This window comes from Oryzias latipes, chromosome 17, assembly GCF_053564925.1.
Source record: "Oryzias latipes strain Hd-rR chromosome 17, Olatipes_Hd-rR_3.1".
Lineage (NCBI taxonomy): Eukaryota > Metazoa > Chordata > Actinopteri > Beloniformes > Adrianichthyidae > Oryzias > Oryzias latipes.
Window position 1 is genome coordinate 27,089,035 of NC_136253.1, and position 16,462 is coordinate 27,105,496.

Genomic DNA, 16,462 nt, shown 5'->3' on the forward strand with positions numbered 1-16,462 from the left:
ACAATATTACAATTAAAACCCAACCCACCCTTCACCCTTCCCACTCCCTTCTGTTAACACATATGACATATGACCCCAGACACAATGAATACTTCTAAAATACGTTTTGAAAAAAATAAACTTTGTGGTCGAACTTCTACACATCACTGCTTCTGTATTTTGTCATATTTCCAACATGGTTAATTTGCATCTGAAAACCAAGACAGACGCATTTTCATTCTCTGATGAGTCTGTGCAGGAAAAACATGAAAATAGAGTCTACAAAGGACCACTGATTGGTAATAAAATATTTTATTAAAGTCAAAGAGAAGGTCAAAGGGCTTCAATCGGCTGAAGCAACTAAAACTTAAACGTTGCCTGTGGACAGAAAACGCAGAGACCTACCATTCTGTTCGCACAAAAATATTTGCAAAAGGCTAGCATGACTTATTTTTTAGCAGAATGCAAAAGTATACCTGTGGTTTTAGTCATTTATTTTATAAGCAGATAAAACAAATAACTTACATTTCAGATACAGTATCACAATCTTTTTATTCTATATATATATATATATATATATATATATATATATATATATATATATATATATATATATATATATATATATATATATATATATATATATAGAATAAAAAGATTCTATATATATATATATATATATATATATATAGGTGTGAAAAAAATCCCCAAAACATGTGTCATTCTGAGATCGTCATTTGTAAAACTGCTAAAAACTGTAAAACTAAACTAAACTAACAAATTTACACAAAGTAAATTTAAATAAAACAAAAAAACAAAAAAACAGCGGAACTACTTTTTTAGTTCACGTTTTTACGGGACACAATAATATGTGGGACACTGTACGGACTTTGCTATTCATAAAAAGAAGCCCGCTGACAGTCTCTTGTTTGTGTTTATCGTAGCTACGAAAAATGCGTTACTCCACAGCGTACATTGAAGCGGGTTGGAGGCAACGATTCTGCTTTTTCTTTATCTTGATTCTTTAAATGTATCTATTTACTTTAATAAACGCTAGAATTGTGCGTTTATAATAGGCTACCAGAATTTTTCAAACATTTTTTCCTTTGAATATCTGTGTTTAGGACGCTTTAACTATCTGTTCAGTGAGTGACTGAGCACATCCTGGACCTTTATATTTTCATATCATCATCATCGCCACTGTTATCTTTAATTTCAGAGTGATAACATAACAATACAGAAATGGCGAAACGAAGGATCACACAGGAAACATTTGACGCTGCTGTCAGGGAAAACGTGGAAGATTTGGAGATGGATCCAGACGAAGCTGTGAGGGAAGCTGTGGAGCAGTTTGAGTCTCAAGGTAAATGTGAAGTTATCGAGCCAAAATGAAAATAAGGAGGTCCAGAATAAACAAAACGGAACTCAGACAGACATTTAATTAGAACAGTTTCACGACAAGTTAAAAAGATCATTACAAAAAAATATAAAATAAAAATTGGTTTAAAAAATAATGCAAAATTTATTTTTAAATTCAAGCACAAATTAAGTTTACTCACTTGGTTTTGATGATTTTTTTTATGTATTTTTGATGCATTGAATTGTTTATTTTTAATCTCAAAAATATGAATAATCTGTGTTGTGTCTGAGAAGATTAATCTAGATCATTTTGGATGCAGGTGTGGACCTAAGTTGTATTGTAAAAGCTGGACCATCTGAATTTTCTGACGGTCAAGGAGAGCCAACACATACTATTTTAAAGGTAAATATTTACGTGTCAGGGTAGAATAAGCTTCACTGCAATAGAAGCTGCTTACAAAAATTGTGCTCACCCTTTCATTTACCTTTTTTACTTGCAGGCTTTAGATTCCCTTCGAAAGGGTAGAGAATCTGTTTCTTTACCTGAAATGGCAGAGGAGTTGAAATGCTTTACTGAGCAATGCTCCCTTGGATTTGCACAGAGGTATTTAGCTGCCCAGAAAGACGCATATCCCATCATCCTGTCCTACTGCAAAAAAAGCATGGAGGAGGAGGAGGAGGGTGTGGCGACCACTCTGTCTGCTTTTGCAGCTCTAACCGACGGACAGCCGGACTTGTTGGAAGCAGAAGGCCGGCAGATCCTCTTGGATGCCTTAAAGAAGTACCAGGGCGATCCTTTAGTGACGCGTGCTGCAGTCAGTGTGGTTCGAAACTGCTGCTTAAAGCATGAACAGAACAGGCAGGATTTGGTGAAAGAGGGCGTTCTACCGCTGCTGACTGGAGCCATTACCCGCCACACCCGGCGTGCTGAGCTGGTCAAGGAGGCGTCTGCAGCTCTCAGGGTGATGACGTTTGATGATGATGTCCGAGTCACTTTCGGACATGCACACGACCACGCAAAGATGATTGTCCTGGAGCACAATGGGTTGAAGGTTTTAATTGAAGCTGCCAAAGGTGACATTACTAAGATTTTTTTTGCAATTTTTTTTTTTTTAACCAAATGTAACATTTTGTTGTTTTCTCCACACAGCTTACCATGATAATCCTCCTCTTCTGAGCGAGCTCTGTGCAGCTCTATCACGCCTAGCGGTCAGGAACGAGTTTTGCCAAGACATCTGTGATCTGGGCGGATTAAAGCTCATGATGACTCTGCTTGCAGACAACTATGAATCAGCGGTAGTTAAAAACAACCCTAACAAAATAAGACCAGTGAAACCAACATAACAAACGTTTGTTGGTTTGTTTTGCTCTCCTTACCAAGCTGCAATTGTCTCTGCAGGATTTGAGCCGACAGGTCCTCAGCGCAATGCGAGCCATAGCGGGGAATGATGACGTGAAAGATGCAGTCGTTGCAGCTGGAGGAGTTCAGCTTATTGTCATAGTTATGAACAAACATGCGCGCAACCCTGCTGTGAGTCTCCACGTCTACACTTTAAACAACTATTGTTTCTCTAAGTTGAACTATAGATGTAACGGAAAATAATTCCACTTAATTAACTCAAATCAATTTAGGTTATAAAAAAATACAACGATTTTTCTAGGAGTAGAGTCATGTTAAATACAAAATGCAGTCATATTCACCTCTTAGATTTACATATTTGAACAAAACAAAAAAGGCCATTTGGTTGTAGTTTTGCTTCACTCAAACTAAAAAGATTACTCAAGTGAACATGTTTGTTGCTGAGCATACCATAAGACAGGGCTACCTAACCCTGGTCTTTAAGATCTACCTCCGCCTGTATTCAGCTCTTTCTACACTTCTTGCTCCAGATTACTTGGATCAGGTGGAAACATCTGAGTCAACTAATCAGCCGCATGGAGGGAAGGGAGAGCTGGAAAACAGGTCAGGGTGGTTCATCTTCAGGACCAGGGTTGGGGACTTCTCAAACAAAATTCCTACCTGGTTTTCAAATGCAAAGGAAATATTTTTCTCTTTAACATTCAGTGTAGGATTTGGAGAAATGCTTGGCGGTGGAGTAATAATGATGTGGTGTTGATTTCCAATGACTGGTCCTGGATTTTAGGTATTCAGAAGATTATAAACTTCTTGAAGTTCAAGGTATTCCAGAACCCAATGTTGGATAATTTTTCCTGAAATTCCAAATTGGTAAAAAAATAAACGGCTTATGGAATAGCGGATTAAGTAGAAAGTCTACAAAAAGTGCTTAAAATAAACAAAAATAATTAAAATAAAAAAAAACTCAGTGTGAATTGGGCTAAAATCTATTTTAGGGGAACGATTCCTGAACTAATTTGCATAAATCTTAAAGGTAATTTTCACACACAGTGATGCAGCTGTATCCAAAAAATATAACAAACAAATATAATTCCACTATTATAGCATTGTAATAATTTCAAATAAAGTCCTGCATCATTGTTTTGATGTTGTGATGCAGGTCTGTGAGCAGGGCTGTGCCTGCCTCTCCGTCCTTGCCTTACGGAAGCCAAAGAACTGCACGGTCATCATGGAGGATGGAGGAGCCTTGGCTGCCCTTCAGGCCATGAAGGATCACCAATTAGCACTCAATGTACAGGTAAACATGAAGTCATTTCTATTTGCTTCCTTATACACACTAAATAGCTTTTATTCAGAGTTTTTTACTGCTTTTCACAGAAACAGGCCTGCATGCTGTTAAGAAATCTGGTTGCGCATATGCAAAACTACTGTCAACCAATCCTGGACATGGGAGCAGAGACTCTGATCGGTAAGGCAGTACAGAAACATCCAGACTGTGCAGATGTGGGGAAAGCGGCCCTCAGAGATCTGGGCTGCAAGGTGGAGCTTCGAGAGCTGTGGACCGGCACGCATGGCAGCCTTTCAAACTAAAGTTCATGAAACCGAATGACAAGTTGCTAAAGTTCCACGTTGTGATGTTTTATAGGTGTTCGGTCGAAAATTATTAATAGTGACACGCTTTGACTTGATAATGTGTCTCACAGTCTGCAGAAGTATAAAGAAATTGTTTTTTTATTTTAATTGTCTGTAACTCTTACTATGTTAGTTTGTATATTATGGACTCTTTGTAAATGCATTTGCTGCTATACAAATATGTAAGCTTCTCTCTTTGTGTTTTATTTCAACCACAAATATTAGAGCCAACATTTGAAATATAATTCTTTTAATGACTTTTCTTCTTTAAAAAAAATCTGTGTTTTACTTTGTGTTTGCTGTAACTTTAATTCAACGTTTCTGATAAAAGCTGAGCATTTCTTCACATTTTTTTTCTCACACAAACTTCTTCAAGTTGTTTTCAAGATTTTCATATTTTATTGCATTCATCTTCTAAACACATCATCCTGTCACACAGACTCACACCAAGGGACAATTTAGAGTAACCAATTAACCTATGAAGTATGTTATGGGATGGTGGGAGGAACCCGGAGTCCCAGGAGAAAACCCACGGGAGAACATGTAAACTCCACACAGAAAGGTGTTCTGTTTCAGGTCCCCCAGCCGGGACTTGAACCAGGGGCCTTCTTCTATGCTAACCACCGCGCAGGGCGCGCCTGTTGGACCAAAACTTACATTTGCTTTCAAATCATTTTCTCTTTAAATTTCTAAATCTAGAAAAACTCTTGTGTTGTTACATTTCCCACCATTCTTGGAAGTTGTTGTCTTTTCTGTGAGTCTGGCTCCTCATAACTCCACTTTTTTTTCACTGCATGACGACTTTGATTTGCTTGATGGTTCATTTTTTGCGGTACCACAACAGGTTTTATGTAACTTTAGCGTTATCAAAGTTAAAAAAACAATTTACTCTTGTCAATTAATTTTGTTTTCGTCAATCGGATTTATATTAAAGCCACATTTTAAGGTCCAAATCTTTTAATTACTTTATATATGTTTTTTTCAAATATTGCACACTTTGCTGTACGTACTATCTATTTGTTCAGCCACCTTGTTCTTTTTAAAGCTTGTGAAAAATGAACATAGTGAAAGATGCGTTTTCCTCCTGGAAAATAAAAGGCTCAATTCTCAGATGGTCGTCATAGTTAAGTTAATACTCATTTTATCTCATCTTAATTACAAATCACAAATGTAAATATGTAATATTTTTATATATTTATCAAGTTGTTTTATTTTCTTTTTTTAATTTTAGATAAAAAAAAAAAATCAAACAACTCATTGTTTCGAGCTTTGCTTACGCCCCTCCAACCGACCAATCATGGCTGGCCCAAAAATCGACTTCATTTCCCACAATGCCACCGCGCTTGCCCTTGTCAAACCCAAACCTCACTGTTTATATGCTAACGTGAAATGCCTCGACTTGAGTGGCTGACAGACGCAGTAACGGCTGAAACGCGACCTTAAAAGAAGGCTGCCTGTCACAAAGTCAGCGCTACTGTGCCAGACTTGAACATTTAGAGGGAAACTTTGCCTTTTTTTCTTTTCTGTATAATTGAGAAACATTTTCTGTTAGTATTAGCACTCAACTTTAGGGTTCACATATCAGCAAGCGTGTAGTTTTATCGGCTAGCAGCTAGCATGCGTTACTTAATCGAACTCTTACAGTTAAACTTATGTCGAAAAACGGCTGAAGAGTGGAAATAAGAGGCGAACTGAGGCACGTCGAAGCGCACAAAACCTGGGTGCTGCCAGTTACGAGGTAAGTCGTTTGTGACGTTTGACAGTTGTGACACAGCAGAGGTAGAAACGTTTTGGTTTGCTTTTCAGCAGACCAGTGATAGGGATCGAATGAGAGGCGTGGTAGGTTTGGATGAATGTCCAGTGTTGATTAAAAAATACAATTGAGATAAAAACGAGGCACAACATCTGAGCTATAGAAAAGCCAATTAGGAAATTAATATTACATTTGAGCTGTAATGTAAAAGGATTGTAACCTGTCAGCAATTCCACAGAACATCATCTGGAAATAAATGATTAAGTCATTAAATGTGTGTATTTTTAAACTGAATTCCTCCTGATTTCATTCATATGTGGCACTGAAGGAGACATTTGTACCTCTGGAGCCTTTTCTTGTACTCATTGACACGTGAAGTCAAGATTCTGCAAAATGTGGACCTACGACAAACATTAACTGACGTGTTTATGAACACCTATTTGGGTGTCAAACTAAACTTTCTGGTCACAAAACACGATTATTTTCCTGGAAGAGTCTGTGCAGCATAAGAATCCCACATGAAGGCAGTCAACCTAGGCACAGGTTTCAGTTACTTAGACAAAGGAATCCTTGTAGGTGGAAGGAAAGGAATGTTTTAAGTTACACCAAACATTTTTAATTTTACACACTTTTATAGAATCACTGAAGTCTTCAGGGCATTAGCCGCAGGAGTTCAACCACAAAATAAAAGGAAAAGTGTCACAAAATGATGCATTTTTTTGTTGATGATGCTGGCTGTAGATGTTCAGCATCACATGTCTCTGACATGAGTTGAGATTTGTCAACCACGTTTCTAGTCTGAGATTAAGCAGACCGGAGTTGAGGTTAAAGGTTCAGAAATTCTTGATTTGTGAGATGAAATGTTAGCTAATGGAGTGCTATGTAAATGCCTTTGGTTCTTACCGCAGGAGATCCCACAAAACATGTTGTTTTGGTTGAAATCTGATATCCTGGTGGGGAAGAGCTTAATAGTAATACTTGTGTCGTACGCAGCGGCACCTTCACCTACAAACTGTGAGCTCTGTCCTTCAGGGAATTAATGTTTGTCTTGTTGAATTCAAAGTTTATTTTTCCGTCTTAGGTGTGGAGTTTGGTTACTGTTACATTTGTGTTAATTAGTTAGTGGAGTTTGTATTAAGTTGCTTTTTGAGCAATGAATCCTACAGAATGAGGTCATCCTACAGCAACATTTTTGCAGCAAGAAATGACAGAATAAAAATGTTTTTTTTCTTGGAATAAAAAAGGATTACTTCTGTTTTAAAATCTTTCTTATCATTTTTGCAGTTGGCATGGAGTATGACCATACTATACTGATTACATGTTTTATTTTGATGTTCAGTTTAATCTAAAACTTGTTTTCTTCCTGTAGCTCCCTCGGCTCCTGGTGGTGCTGTCCGCTCTCAGTGGCTTGAATTCATGAGCGTGCTCTTTGTGTAGTCTGCAGTGATGGGGAGCGGAGTCCACGAACAACAGCGCTCACTGACACAAGGAGAAGTGGCGCCGTTGCCTTCATCCAGTCAGTCAGAAGGGAGCTATGAGGTGAAAAAAATGTCACGCCATTTTGGGCCTAAAGGCCTCCATTACACTATTTGTTTATTTTCTTTGGACGGATCTTTTCGCTCTCAGACACACAGGCGAACAACACACAAACCCTCCAGCTAACCAATCAGCTTAAAGATTAGGAAGGAATGTAAAAACAGCTGCTCTAACACAAAGAAAGATGAAATGTGGCTTTATGACGGTGGCCCTGAAGTGCAAATCCAGTCAAGCCTCCGGTATCTTGGGGTGTTGTTTGACAGCTCTGTGTCCCTGGAAGATCACTCAAAACAGATAATAAAACTTTTTATATCATTTGAGGAACATGGCAAAATTTAATTTTGATTTCTGGAAATGACTGTAGTTTTCTGAAACGTTTTATTTTTTATTTTGTCTCATTTTTTTTAAAATTGTGTTTTGGTTTCTGGAATTCTGCTTTGATTTCTTCAATGTAATGCTGTTTTTATAATTTGTTTTGCTTTATTAATTGTCACTGTCATCTTTAACATGTTTTTTTTTGTTGACTGAACCCCCCCAAAAAAAATAGTGACTGATTTGTTGGTGGGCTGCACGGTGGTGCAGTGGTTAGCGCTGTTGCCTCACAGCAAGAAGGCCTCTGGTTAAAGTCCTGGCTGGGGGACCTGAAACAGAACATCAATGGGGGACCTTTCTGTGTGGAGTTTGCATGTTCTCCCCATGCATCCATGGGTTTTCTCCGGGGACTCCGGCTTCCTCCCACCGTCCAAAAACATGGACATTGGTTAATTGGTTACGGTACTCTAAATTGTCCTCAGACGTGAATGTGAGTGTGCATGGGTGTCTGATTTGTGTGGTCCCCTGCTTTCGCCTGCAAGTGGCCGGGATAGGCTCCGGCATGACCCCGGAAGAGACAAATGGATTAGAAGATGAATAAATGAATGAATGAATGATTTGTTGGTGTGATTTGGTCTTCAGGGCCACCGTACTTCATGGCCACTGATTGCAGCAAATGAGGTTTCTTCTTCTTTCTGTCAACTATAGAAGTGGGCATAGACTTGTTCCTGCAAACCTCCAACTCTGCAGTTTTACTGTATGAGTAAACATATAATATATAACTTATATATAACATATAACTTGAAGGAAAAATGAAGAAACCAAACATTATGCTGTAAAATTAAATCATTCGTGCTACTAAACCTGTTCTAGCTGATAATGAATGAGATTTTTAGTGTTTGCTTCAGTTGCATATTTTGTTTTATAAGCTAGAAATTCAGTCGTGAAGTCCCCACAGCTCTGAGATCTCTGATTTCTGAATGAATGAGCGCTCGCTTTGATTCATTTAACCCGGAGCGGGATCACTGCACCTCACATGGGGAGGGGTGGTTCTTAATGATCCACAGAATCTCAAACACATCTTCAGTCAGACGTTTCTGTCTTGTTGCTGTTGGTGACCCTAACGGCGATCCCTTCATTGATGTGCAGGGCATGAAGCAAACCCGCTCCGTCCTAAACTCGCTGTTCTCGGGGGCTTTAGCCGGAGCCGTGGCAAAGACTGCTGTTGCCCCACTGGACAGAACCAAAATCATTTTTCAAGGTAAGTGGTGCTGATCTGAATGTTCAAAGAGGCTTTGGATCATAAATGACCTTTGTGACTTGTATTTTGAACGTGTTTGACATTAATAGTTTTTGTTTCTCTTCTAGTGTCTTCAAACCGATTTTCTGCAAAAGTAAGTTGGAGCTTAATATTTCATAGCTGCTCTCATTCCTGATGGTTTTTTGAGTACCGTACTTGTAAATAAACTTTATTTAGAAAATAAACTAAATCTTATTAATAAACTATATTTAGGTTCCACTTGTTTAGAATAAATACATTTAAATGAAGTAAATGCTGTTTCTGCATGACAGGAAGCCTACAGGTTGATCTACCGAACTTACCTAAAAGACGGCTTCCTCAGTCTGTGGAGGGGGAACTCTGCCACCATGGTGCGAGTCATCCCATATGCTGCCATCCAGTTCTGTGCACACGAGCAGTACAAGAGACTGCTGGGAGGTTATTATGGCTTTCAGGGGAAGTGAGTGCTGTTCTTGTTGTGCGTTTATGAACTTCAGTCCTGTTTTTAGACAAAGAAAAAGGCTAAAGCTGAGAAATCTGCTGGTTTCAGAGTTCTGCCTCCAGTCCCGAGGTTATTGGCTGGGTCTTTGGCTGGAACCACAGCGGCCATGCTGACTTACCCTCTGGACGTGGTGCGGGCCAGGATGGCTGTGACGCCCAAGGAAATGTAAGCACATTAACGGAGGTTACTACATTACCTCAGTGGACATGACGATTTATTTCAATGGCCCAGAACAGCATAAAATTACTTAAACAGTTTAATTGGTTGTCTGAATTCCGTCAGTACTTACAACTTACTGCACTGTATACGGCGCTCGTCATGTTGTTGGGGTGTCTGAATCTTCATGTCTGAATCAAAATCCAGTGCTCTGGACATTTTTAATGCAAAAAATCAATGTGGGGCAGCAAGACAGCCCCCATACCTCACAGCAAGAAGGCCCCCAGTTCAAGTCCCAGCTGTGGGACCTGGAACAAACACCAAGGACCAGGACCTCTCTGTGTGGGGTTTGCATGTTCTCCCCGTGCATGCGTGGGTTTTCTCCGGGGACTCCAGCTTCCTCCCACCGTCCAAAAACATGCTTCATAGCCTGTTACTCAAAATGGTTACTCTAAGTTGTGTGATTGTGCATGGGTGTGTGATTTGTGGCCCTGCGACAGACTGGCGACGTGTCCAGGATGTCCCCTGCCTTCGCCCACAAGTGGCCAGGATAGGCCCCGGCAGCCCCGCGACCCCGGGAGGGACAAAACGGGCTTAGAATATGAATGAAAGAAAGGATTAATGCTCACTCGATTGGTGAATATCGAACACAATGCATTGCGTTTGATTGGTTTGTCATTTGAAAAAATATGTGTAAATACATTCTTTTATAAATAATCAAGTTTTCATCCTCAGAACTCAGGTGATTCATTAACAGTCTTTGTAAAATGTTCATATTTATTAGGTTTTTACTTTGGCAAATGGGTAATGTCATATTTTGCGATTTTTGCATGAAAATCCAGGGCACCAGAGAGTCCCGCACTAAATAGTGTTTTAGTGGTTAAGGAATAGGCATAAGAAAAATAAGGCAAGTTATTTTTCATTTGAATTCTTTTAAAATAATTGGGCCAAATATTCTTGTAACCAGAAGCTATTTTGGATCAGGCCATTAAACTCTGTGTGTTCAGAACCTGGAATCACCTGATCCAGGTAATAAGCACCTGATGGAGTTGCTATATATGGAATTCAAGACACAGCTTTAATGCTTTGTTGTTTTTCTCTTCAGGTACAGCAATATTCTGCACGTTTTTGCACGGATCTCTCAGGAAGAGGGTATAAAGACTCTGTTTCGAGGTTTTACCCCAACCATTCTGGGTGTGGTTCCTTACGCCGGTCTGAGCTTCTTTACCTATGAAACGCTGAAGAAGTTGCATGCAGGTAAAACGGGCCGCATTACCTCCTGTCTTTACATGCACTAAATTAGGGATGTCTCAGTCAGGTGTTCTTTGGCCCTGATCCGGTTCGGAGTAATTTAATTTTGAGAATGTGCCGATACCAAAACCCGATCTGATTCTTTTGTAACACATTTTAAAAATTGAACACATGGAAAGTAAACAGATCCCGGTTTCCCCCTGTTTTTTATTTTGTTTACCTATTTTTATCATTTAACAATTAAACAGTGCACTTCTGGGAAAAAATAGTTTACTATTAACTAGTAAAAGAGTGTTAATTAGTCATGAGGGAAAATTTGGTGACTGTAGCTTTAGTAGCTTCAGAACTATTGAACATTTTGATTATGATGGTTCAAATGGCAGTTAGAAATCTCTTAGAAATTAAAAATGACTTTCTTCCAAGTCGTTGCTGTAAAATGAACATGACAATGATTATGCATGACTAGATCATATCAATGTAACCATTTATTTGTTCTGGCTGTTTTTTAAGACAACATTTTTTCTTCTTTCCCTTTTTGGATCGGATATTGCACTTTGTAGACGGTCCCTTGGCAGCCGTCTCATTGCCATCTTTCATTTTAATTCTGAATTCCTTTTTCAGATAAAAACAAAAAACAATGTTTTTTTCTTTGATATGCCTTGGTAGGTCATTGTTTGTGTTTGGACAAACCAATAGAGACATTTGCTGTCAGGGATGACCTTTTATTTTTTAAAAGGGTTATTGAGCCTGTTAGTCCTAAACTGTGATAATATTGATAAATTAACTGAGCTGTTTTTGTGAGTTTCCTGCTCAAACTGTTGTGTTTTACAGCAATAATATCGGTATGTTGTGATCTGTTTATGATATGCAGACTTCTAGTACTTATCTGTAATAATAAGCTTGAATTATATAGTGCTGATCATAAAAATGAAAGAAATATGTGATCCCTGATCGGGATGCAACATCCTATTTTCATCGATTCTGAAGCTACATGATTGGCTCGATTTTTGTTTTGATCATGTTAGGATCGGGACATCCCTACACCAAATAACATCTGAGTAAAATATCTTTTTCTTCCTCCTGCATCAGAACGGACTGGTCGCGCACATCCCTACTCTTACGAACGTCTGACCTTCGGAGCCTGCGCCGGTCTCATCGGTCAGTCGGCGTCTTACCCCCTGGATGTGGTAAGGCGGCGCATGCAGACGGCGGGTGTCACAGGCCACACGTACGGCACCATTTTTGGCACCATGAGGGAGATCGTGTCAGAGGAGGGCTTCATCCGTGGACTTTACAAAGGCCTCAGCATGAACTGGGTGAAAGGCCCCATTGCTGTTGGGATCAGCTTCACCACGTTTGACCTTACACAGATTCTCCTGAAGAAGCTGCATCAGATGGGCTTCACTGGACAGTGATGGCACAGATGGAGGAGAAGGGTGAGAGGGGATAGAAGGGATGCTTGGAGACTTTTTCACAGCTGGATGGAGGCAAAAGCACAGTGACTCAGGTTGTGCAGGAAATGATTCCTGCAGTGGAGGTACGGTGGTTTTTGAGAGCAATATGAGCAAAAAGGTGTTAATCACATTTAACTGTCGATGTGAACGAGACCTCTGAGAATCTTCACAAGAGTTTCCAAACATTTGCAGAGGTCTCAACTGCCATGCCCGTCTGCAAGCAGTGATACCAAAGGGACGGAGCTTGCTGCAGATATGAATGACGTGTGTGACGTTGATGTTGGTACGAGTGTCATTGCTAACATATGTAATATCGCCCATATCTTCTCAAGTTTTTCTGCATTGTAAACGTATCACTGGATTTTTGAGCATTATTTTGTTTTGTCCGACAGTAAAGTTCGCTAAAGTTTAGGCTCGCTGCAAAATGTGACATTTAATTCCCAGATTCCCAGTGATCCAGCTCCAAATCCATCGGTATAGATGGTCTCTGAAAGGTTTACAATGATGTGCGTTTGCTGGCATGACCATATCTGGGGTATTAAGCTGGTTGAAAACACACTCAGAGTGAACACATATGTCTTCCTTTTACTACCAGTATGATGGATGAATATTTCCTCTCAAATGACACTAGTCTGACTCCAACACAGCACGGACAACTTTAAATTCCCACTTAGCTGGAAATGCTAACGGAATAAGTTGACTGGAAATATGCAAGGATGCTTATGCAGTCTGCAATGTACATTATAGAGTTCTGTGATTTGCCTCACAGCAAAATCAAAGATGCCTAATTATTGCATTTTAAGATGTTAAATGAATTGGAGGTGTTTAAAAGAAAAATCTATTTTATGGCCACGTATCTCATGAGGCTGCAGGCCCAGGAGAACGTTTGCAGTGTATTGATGGAGGCTTACAGTCGCTGTCAATGGTTTCTATACTTAGGAGACATAGTTGAGATATTGAGCTGCTGACTGAGAGCCAAGTGGAGCAGAGGGCAAGTCCTGTTATCTAGTTCCAAACACAGTTAACACAATCTGTATGTTTGGTTTGTATGTTGGTCTGAACAAGCTAGTACAAAAAACCATAAAAACCTCTAGGCAAATCCTTTTATATACGAGTAGAGTTTTTACTGTTAAGGTAATTTGATTATTGAAATCATATCTGAATATTTTTGGCATATTTTTTTGGTTACTTTGATGAATTTTTCATCTGTCCAGTCACTCATTTACTTTTTTTGCAGTTTTTTTTCCAAACATAAAAGCCTCTTAAAAGAATGTGAAAAACATGGGTTTCCACAGCTTTTCTCACATCTCCGAGCATCACAAAAGCAAAAGATTAGACTTGAGGATCCAGTTATTTACATGGATTCATACGTGTGTGGAAAACGTTTTTTCACTGCAGCACAGAGAAGCAGAAAGGGCTGTTTTCACCTCAGGTGAGAGCAAACAGGATTCCTTGTTCTTTTCCTTCCCTCCATCGGTCTGATGAGCTGTAGATAAACTGTATCTACAAACAGAAGCATCGTCTTTTAGTCGCAATCTATGATTTTCTGGACAAAGACAGTATCTGTGATTGGTGTGAGACACAGAGGAGCTGCTGTGTTTACAATGCTCAGACCCTGGAAGGTCAATGAATGTTATTTACTGATTCTTAAGTGCCTAAAGAGGAGTAGAAAGGTTTTTACTATGACTAACTTCTTTGGAGAGGTGGTTCTGATTTTTCGCCTCGTCTCTGCGTTGAAGTGACGAGTTCTCAGGAGGCAGCCGATGTCTGAAAGTTTGGTGTTGTGAGACTGCAGTGACTGAATGTATTACCCTACTATTAGGTTTTTTTGTGTGACGATTTTGCAAAAGCTTGAACTGCCATGCAGAATCCTGCTGTTCCGTTTGTGATTTATTTTGGGATTCATTTTAAAATCTAAAAAATAAACAAAAAAAATCCCACTTTCAGTATTTTTCTTAACCCGCCTGTCATGCAGAAATGAAAATGAATTATTAATTTTGTAACATCAAAGGAGTTGGGTGAGTGGAGAAAGAACACCTAGACAATCATCAAATGCCAAAAACATTATTAAATAATTTGCATTTGCTGACAGCAGCTTAACGTAACAAAACTAAAGCACTACAGTAACTACATTCAGTACACCCTGACTTTTTTTAAGGGGGGACTCCATCATTGAATTGCAGACATGCTCTTCTGTATTGTTGCAACACCTTGTACGATTTTAGTGGCAGTAAAACATTTTTTAAATCCTAGTGCCAACTGAATGTAATGTAACTGAGAAATCACAGCCTGTGTCAAACGTTTCGTGATGATGCTGTTTCTGTAGGAAATGTTCTTAAAGTTCAACAAGTGAAATAAAACTGGATGTTAACAATTAGCTTTATGTTTGTTTGTGTTTTATGTCCATATCTGCAGACATGAAGTTGGTGCATCTTTTTTAAATGTACGTAATTTATTTTGCAATAGTTTTCATTTGTTTACCTTAAAGAAGGAAGAATTCAACATAAAATCGGTTCAATTTAGTCTACATCTGGAACTCTTAATGTGTATCGTGTTAGCATAATAGATGAGAACAAAAAGTTCTTCTGCTGAAATGAATATATGATTTTTTGAAATGTTTACTACAAATAAATGAGATAAAACTGCAAATCATTTTAACCCTTGTGCTATCTTAGATGACCCCACCCTTACATTGACGTAAGGGCGGAGTCTTGGAAGAAAGTCATTTCTCCCTACCATGACAATGGTGGAAAGATTTCATGTAATCCATGGACACCAGTGAAGATCACAAATCATTGAAGAAAAAAGGTTCAGCGCACTGTCTAGTGCACGTGTCAAACTCAAGGCCCGGGGGCCAAATGTGGCCCTCCATGTCATTTCATGTGGCCCGCGAAATCATAAAAGTTTTTAATTTCTTAAAATAAAAATTGGTGTGTATTTATTCATATCAAGGGGGAATCAGACTTGAAATATCAGATTGGGTAACTATTCGTTAGGACTTAAACACTGTCCATATAACCTAACCTGACAGAATCAAATGTAAAAGGATTTATGCTGGAATAACAGGCAAACATATGTTTTCTATGCATCTTTAATTGTCTCTTTAAAAAGTTCTAATAAATAAATAATGATTTATATAACATTAAGGAGTAGTTACATTTATTTTTCATAATATTTAGTTACATGTATAAGTTATTTCTGGCCCTTTGAGGACAGCCACTATGCTGATGTGGCCCTCAGTGAAAATGAGTTTGACACCCCTGGTCTAGTGGGTCTAGATGACCCAACTCCCAATGGTAAAGTGCCTAGGGTAGCACAAGGGTTAAATAAACGAAAATAGTTTTTTTGTGCCAAATACTAGGCTATAATAACTTCAACTACATGCTTCATATTTTCAGGTACACATAGAAAAATATTGTAATTATCTCCACAGACTAATCGACTCATTAATGAAAATCAAATGTAAATTCCAAAGAGATGAGGACATTTTCTGTAATGGTATCATTACCACACAAGAAGGCGCTCCATCCCCATCATTGCAAAACCTCCCTTTGCTGCACTGCCGTTCTGCCATTGTGCCGCTAGGTGGCGGTGTGAGACGGGTGTTGCAGCCGAGGGCAGAGGATGAGCAGAGCCGCTTCTGAGGCCGAGTGTTGAACTTGACCGTGAAGTCAAGCCCAACACCTTTAAACAATAAATAAACAGTCCCACTTCAACAAATACTGAGCGTATTTAAACGTGTGAAAAATGGACAAAATGTAACATTTTTTACAATATAATGTAGAAATAAAGTTTGTTTAACGAAAAATGAAATAGCATTTTTTGTCAGTAAAAGTCTAGGCATGTTAATAGTAATGCCATAGCATATAATACATTAATTATAATTTTTAAC

General features: G+C 38.9%; 2 protein-coding genes across 4 annotated transcripts; both read left to right on the forward strand.

The window, feature by feature from the left end:
* Positions 1-845: 845 nt before the first annotated feature.
* armc6 (armadillo repeat containing 6) lies at positions 846-5,437 on the forward strand. Of its 2 annotated transcripts, XM_011486733.4 has the most exons (8): positions 922-1,124; positions 1,199-1,342; positions 1,659-1,741; positions 1,839-2,412; positions 2,489-2,634; positions 2,738-2,869; positions 3,855-3,992; positions 4,073-5,437. In XM_011486733.4, exons 2-8 carry the CDS (start codon positions 1,222-1,224, stop codon positions 4,283-4,285), a joined length of 1,407 nt encoding a protein of 468 aa, XP_011485035.1. In that variant the 5' UTR covers positions 922-1,124; positions 1,199-1,221; the 3' UTR covers positions 4,286-5,437. The 2 variants fall into 2 exon arrangements, with proteins under 2 accessions (XP_004079243.1, XP_011485035.1); XM_004079195.5 differs by having other exon boundaries at positions 846-1,342.
* A 229-nt stretch (positions 5,438-5,666) lies between these two features.
* Positions 5,667-14,947, forward strand: slc25a42 (solute carrier family 25 member 42). Of its 2 annotated transcripts, none has more exons than XM_004079196.5 (8): positions 5,667-6,065; positions 7,450-7,619; positions 9,078-9,189; positions 9,297-9,322; positions 9,501-9,667; positions 9,758-9,874; positions 10,971-11,122; positions 12,206-14,947. In XM_004079196.5, the coding sequence occupies exons 2-8, from the start codon at positions 7,527-7,529 to the stop codon at positions 12,529-12,531; spliced, it is 993 nt and encodes a 330-aa protein (XP_004079244.1). In that variant the 5' UTR covers positions 5,667-6,065; positions 7,450-7,526; the 3' UTR covers positions 12,532-14,947. The 2 variants fall into 2 exon arrangements, with proteins under 2 accessions (XP_004079244.1, XP_011485036.1); XM_011486734.4 differs by having other exon boundaries at positions 5,672-6,065; positions 7,518-7,619.
* The last annotated feature ends 1,515 nt before the right edge of the window (positions 14,948-16,462 follow it).

What these genes read in the sequence shown, in the direction of transcription:
- slc25a42 (XM_004079196.5), top strand. Translation starts at nt 7,527, where the DNA reads ATGGGGAGCGGAGTCCACGAACAACAGCGCTCACTGACACAAGGAGAA. An exon ending in AACCAAAATCATTTTTCAAG is followed by an intron (nt 9,190 to 9,296) that starts GTAAGTGGTGCT and finishes TTTCTCTTCTAG; the next exon opens with TGTCTTCAAACCGATTTTCT. An exon ending in GCTGTGACGCCCAAGGAAAT is followed by an intron (nt 9,875 to 10,970) that starts GTAAGCACATTA and finishes TTTTCTCTTCAG; the next exon opens with GTACAGCAATATTCTGCACG.
- armc6 (XM_004079195.5), top strand. Translation starts at nt 1,222, where the DNA reads ATGGCGAAACGAAGGATCACACAGGAAACATTTGACGCTGCTGTCAGG. An exon ending in TTTAATTGAAGCTGCCAAAG is followed by an intron (nt 2,413 to 2,488) that starts GTGACATTACTA and finishes TTCTCCACACAG; the next exon opens with CTTACCATGATAATCCTCCT. An exon ending in AATTAGCACTCAATGTACAG is followed by an intron (nt 3,993 to 4,072) that starts GTAAACATGAAG and finishes TGCTTTTCACAG; the next exon opens with AAACAGGCCTGCATGCTGTT.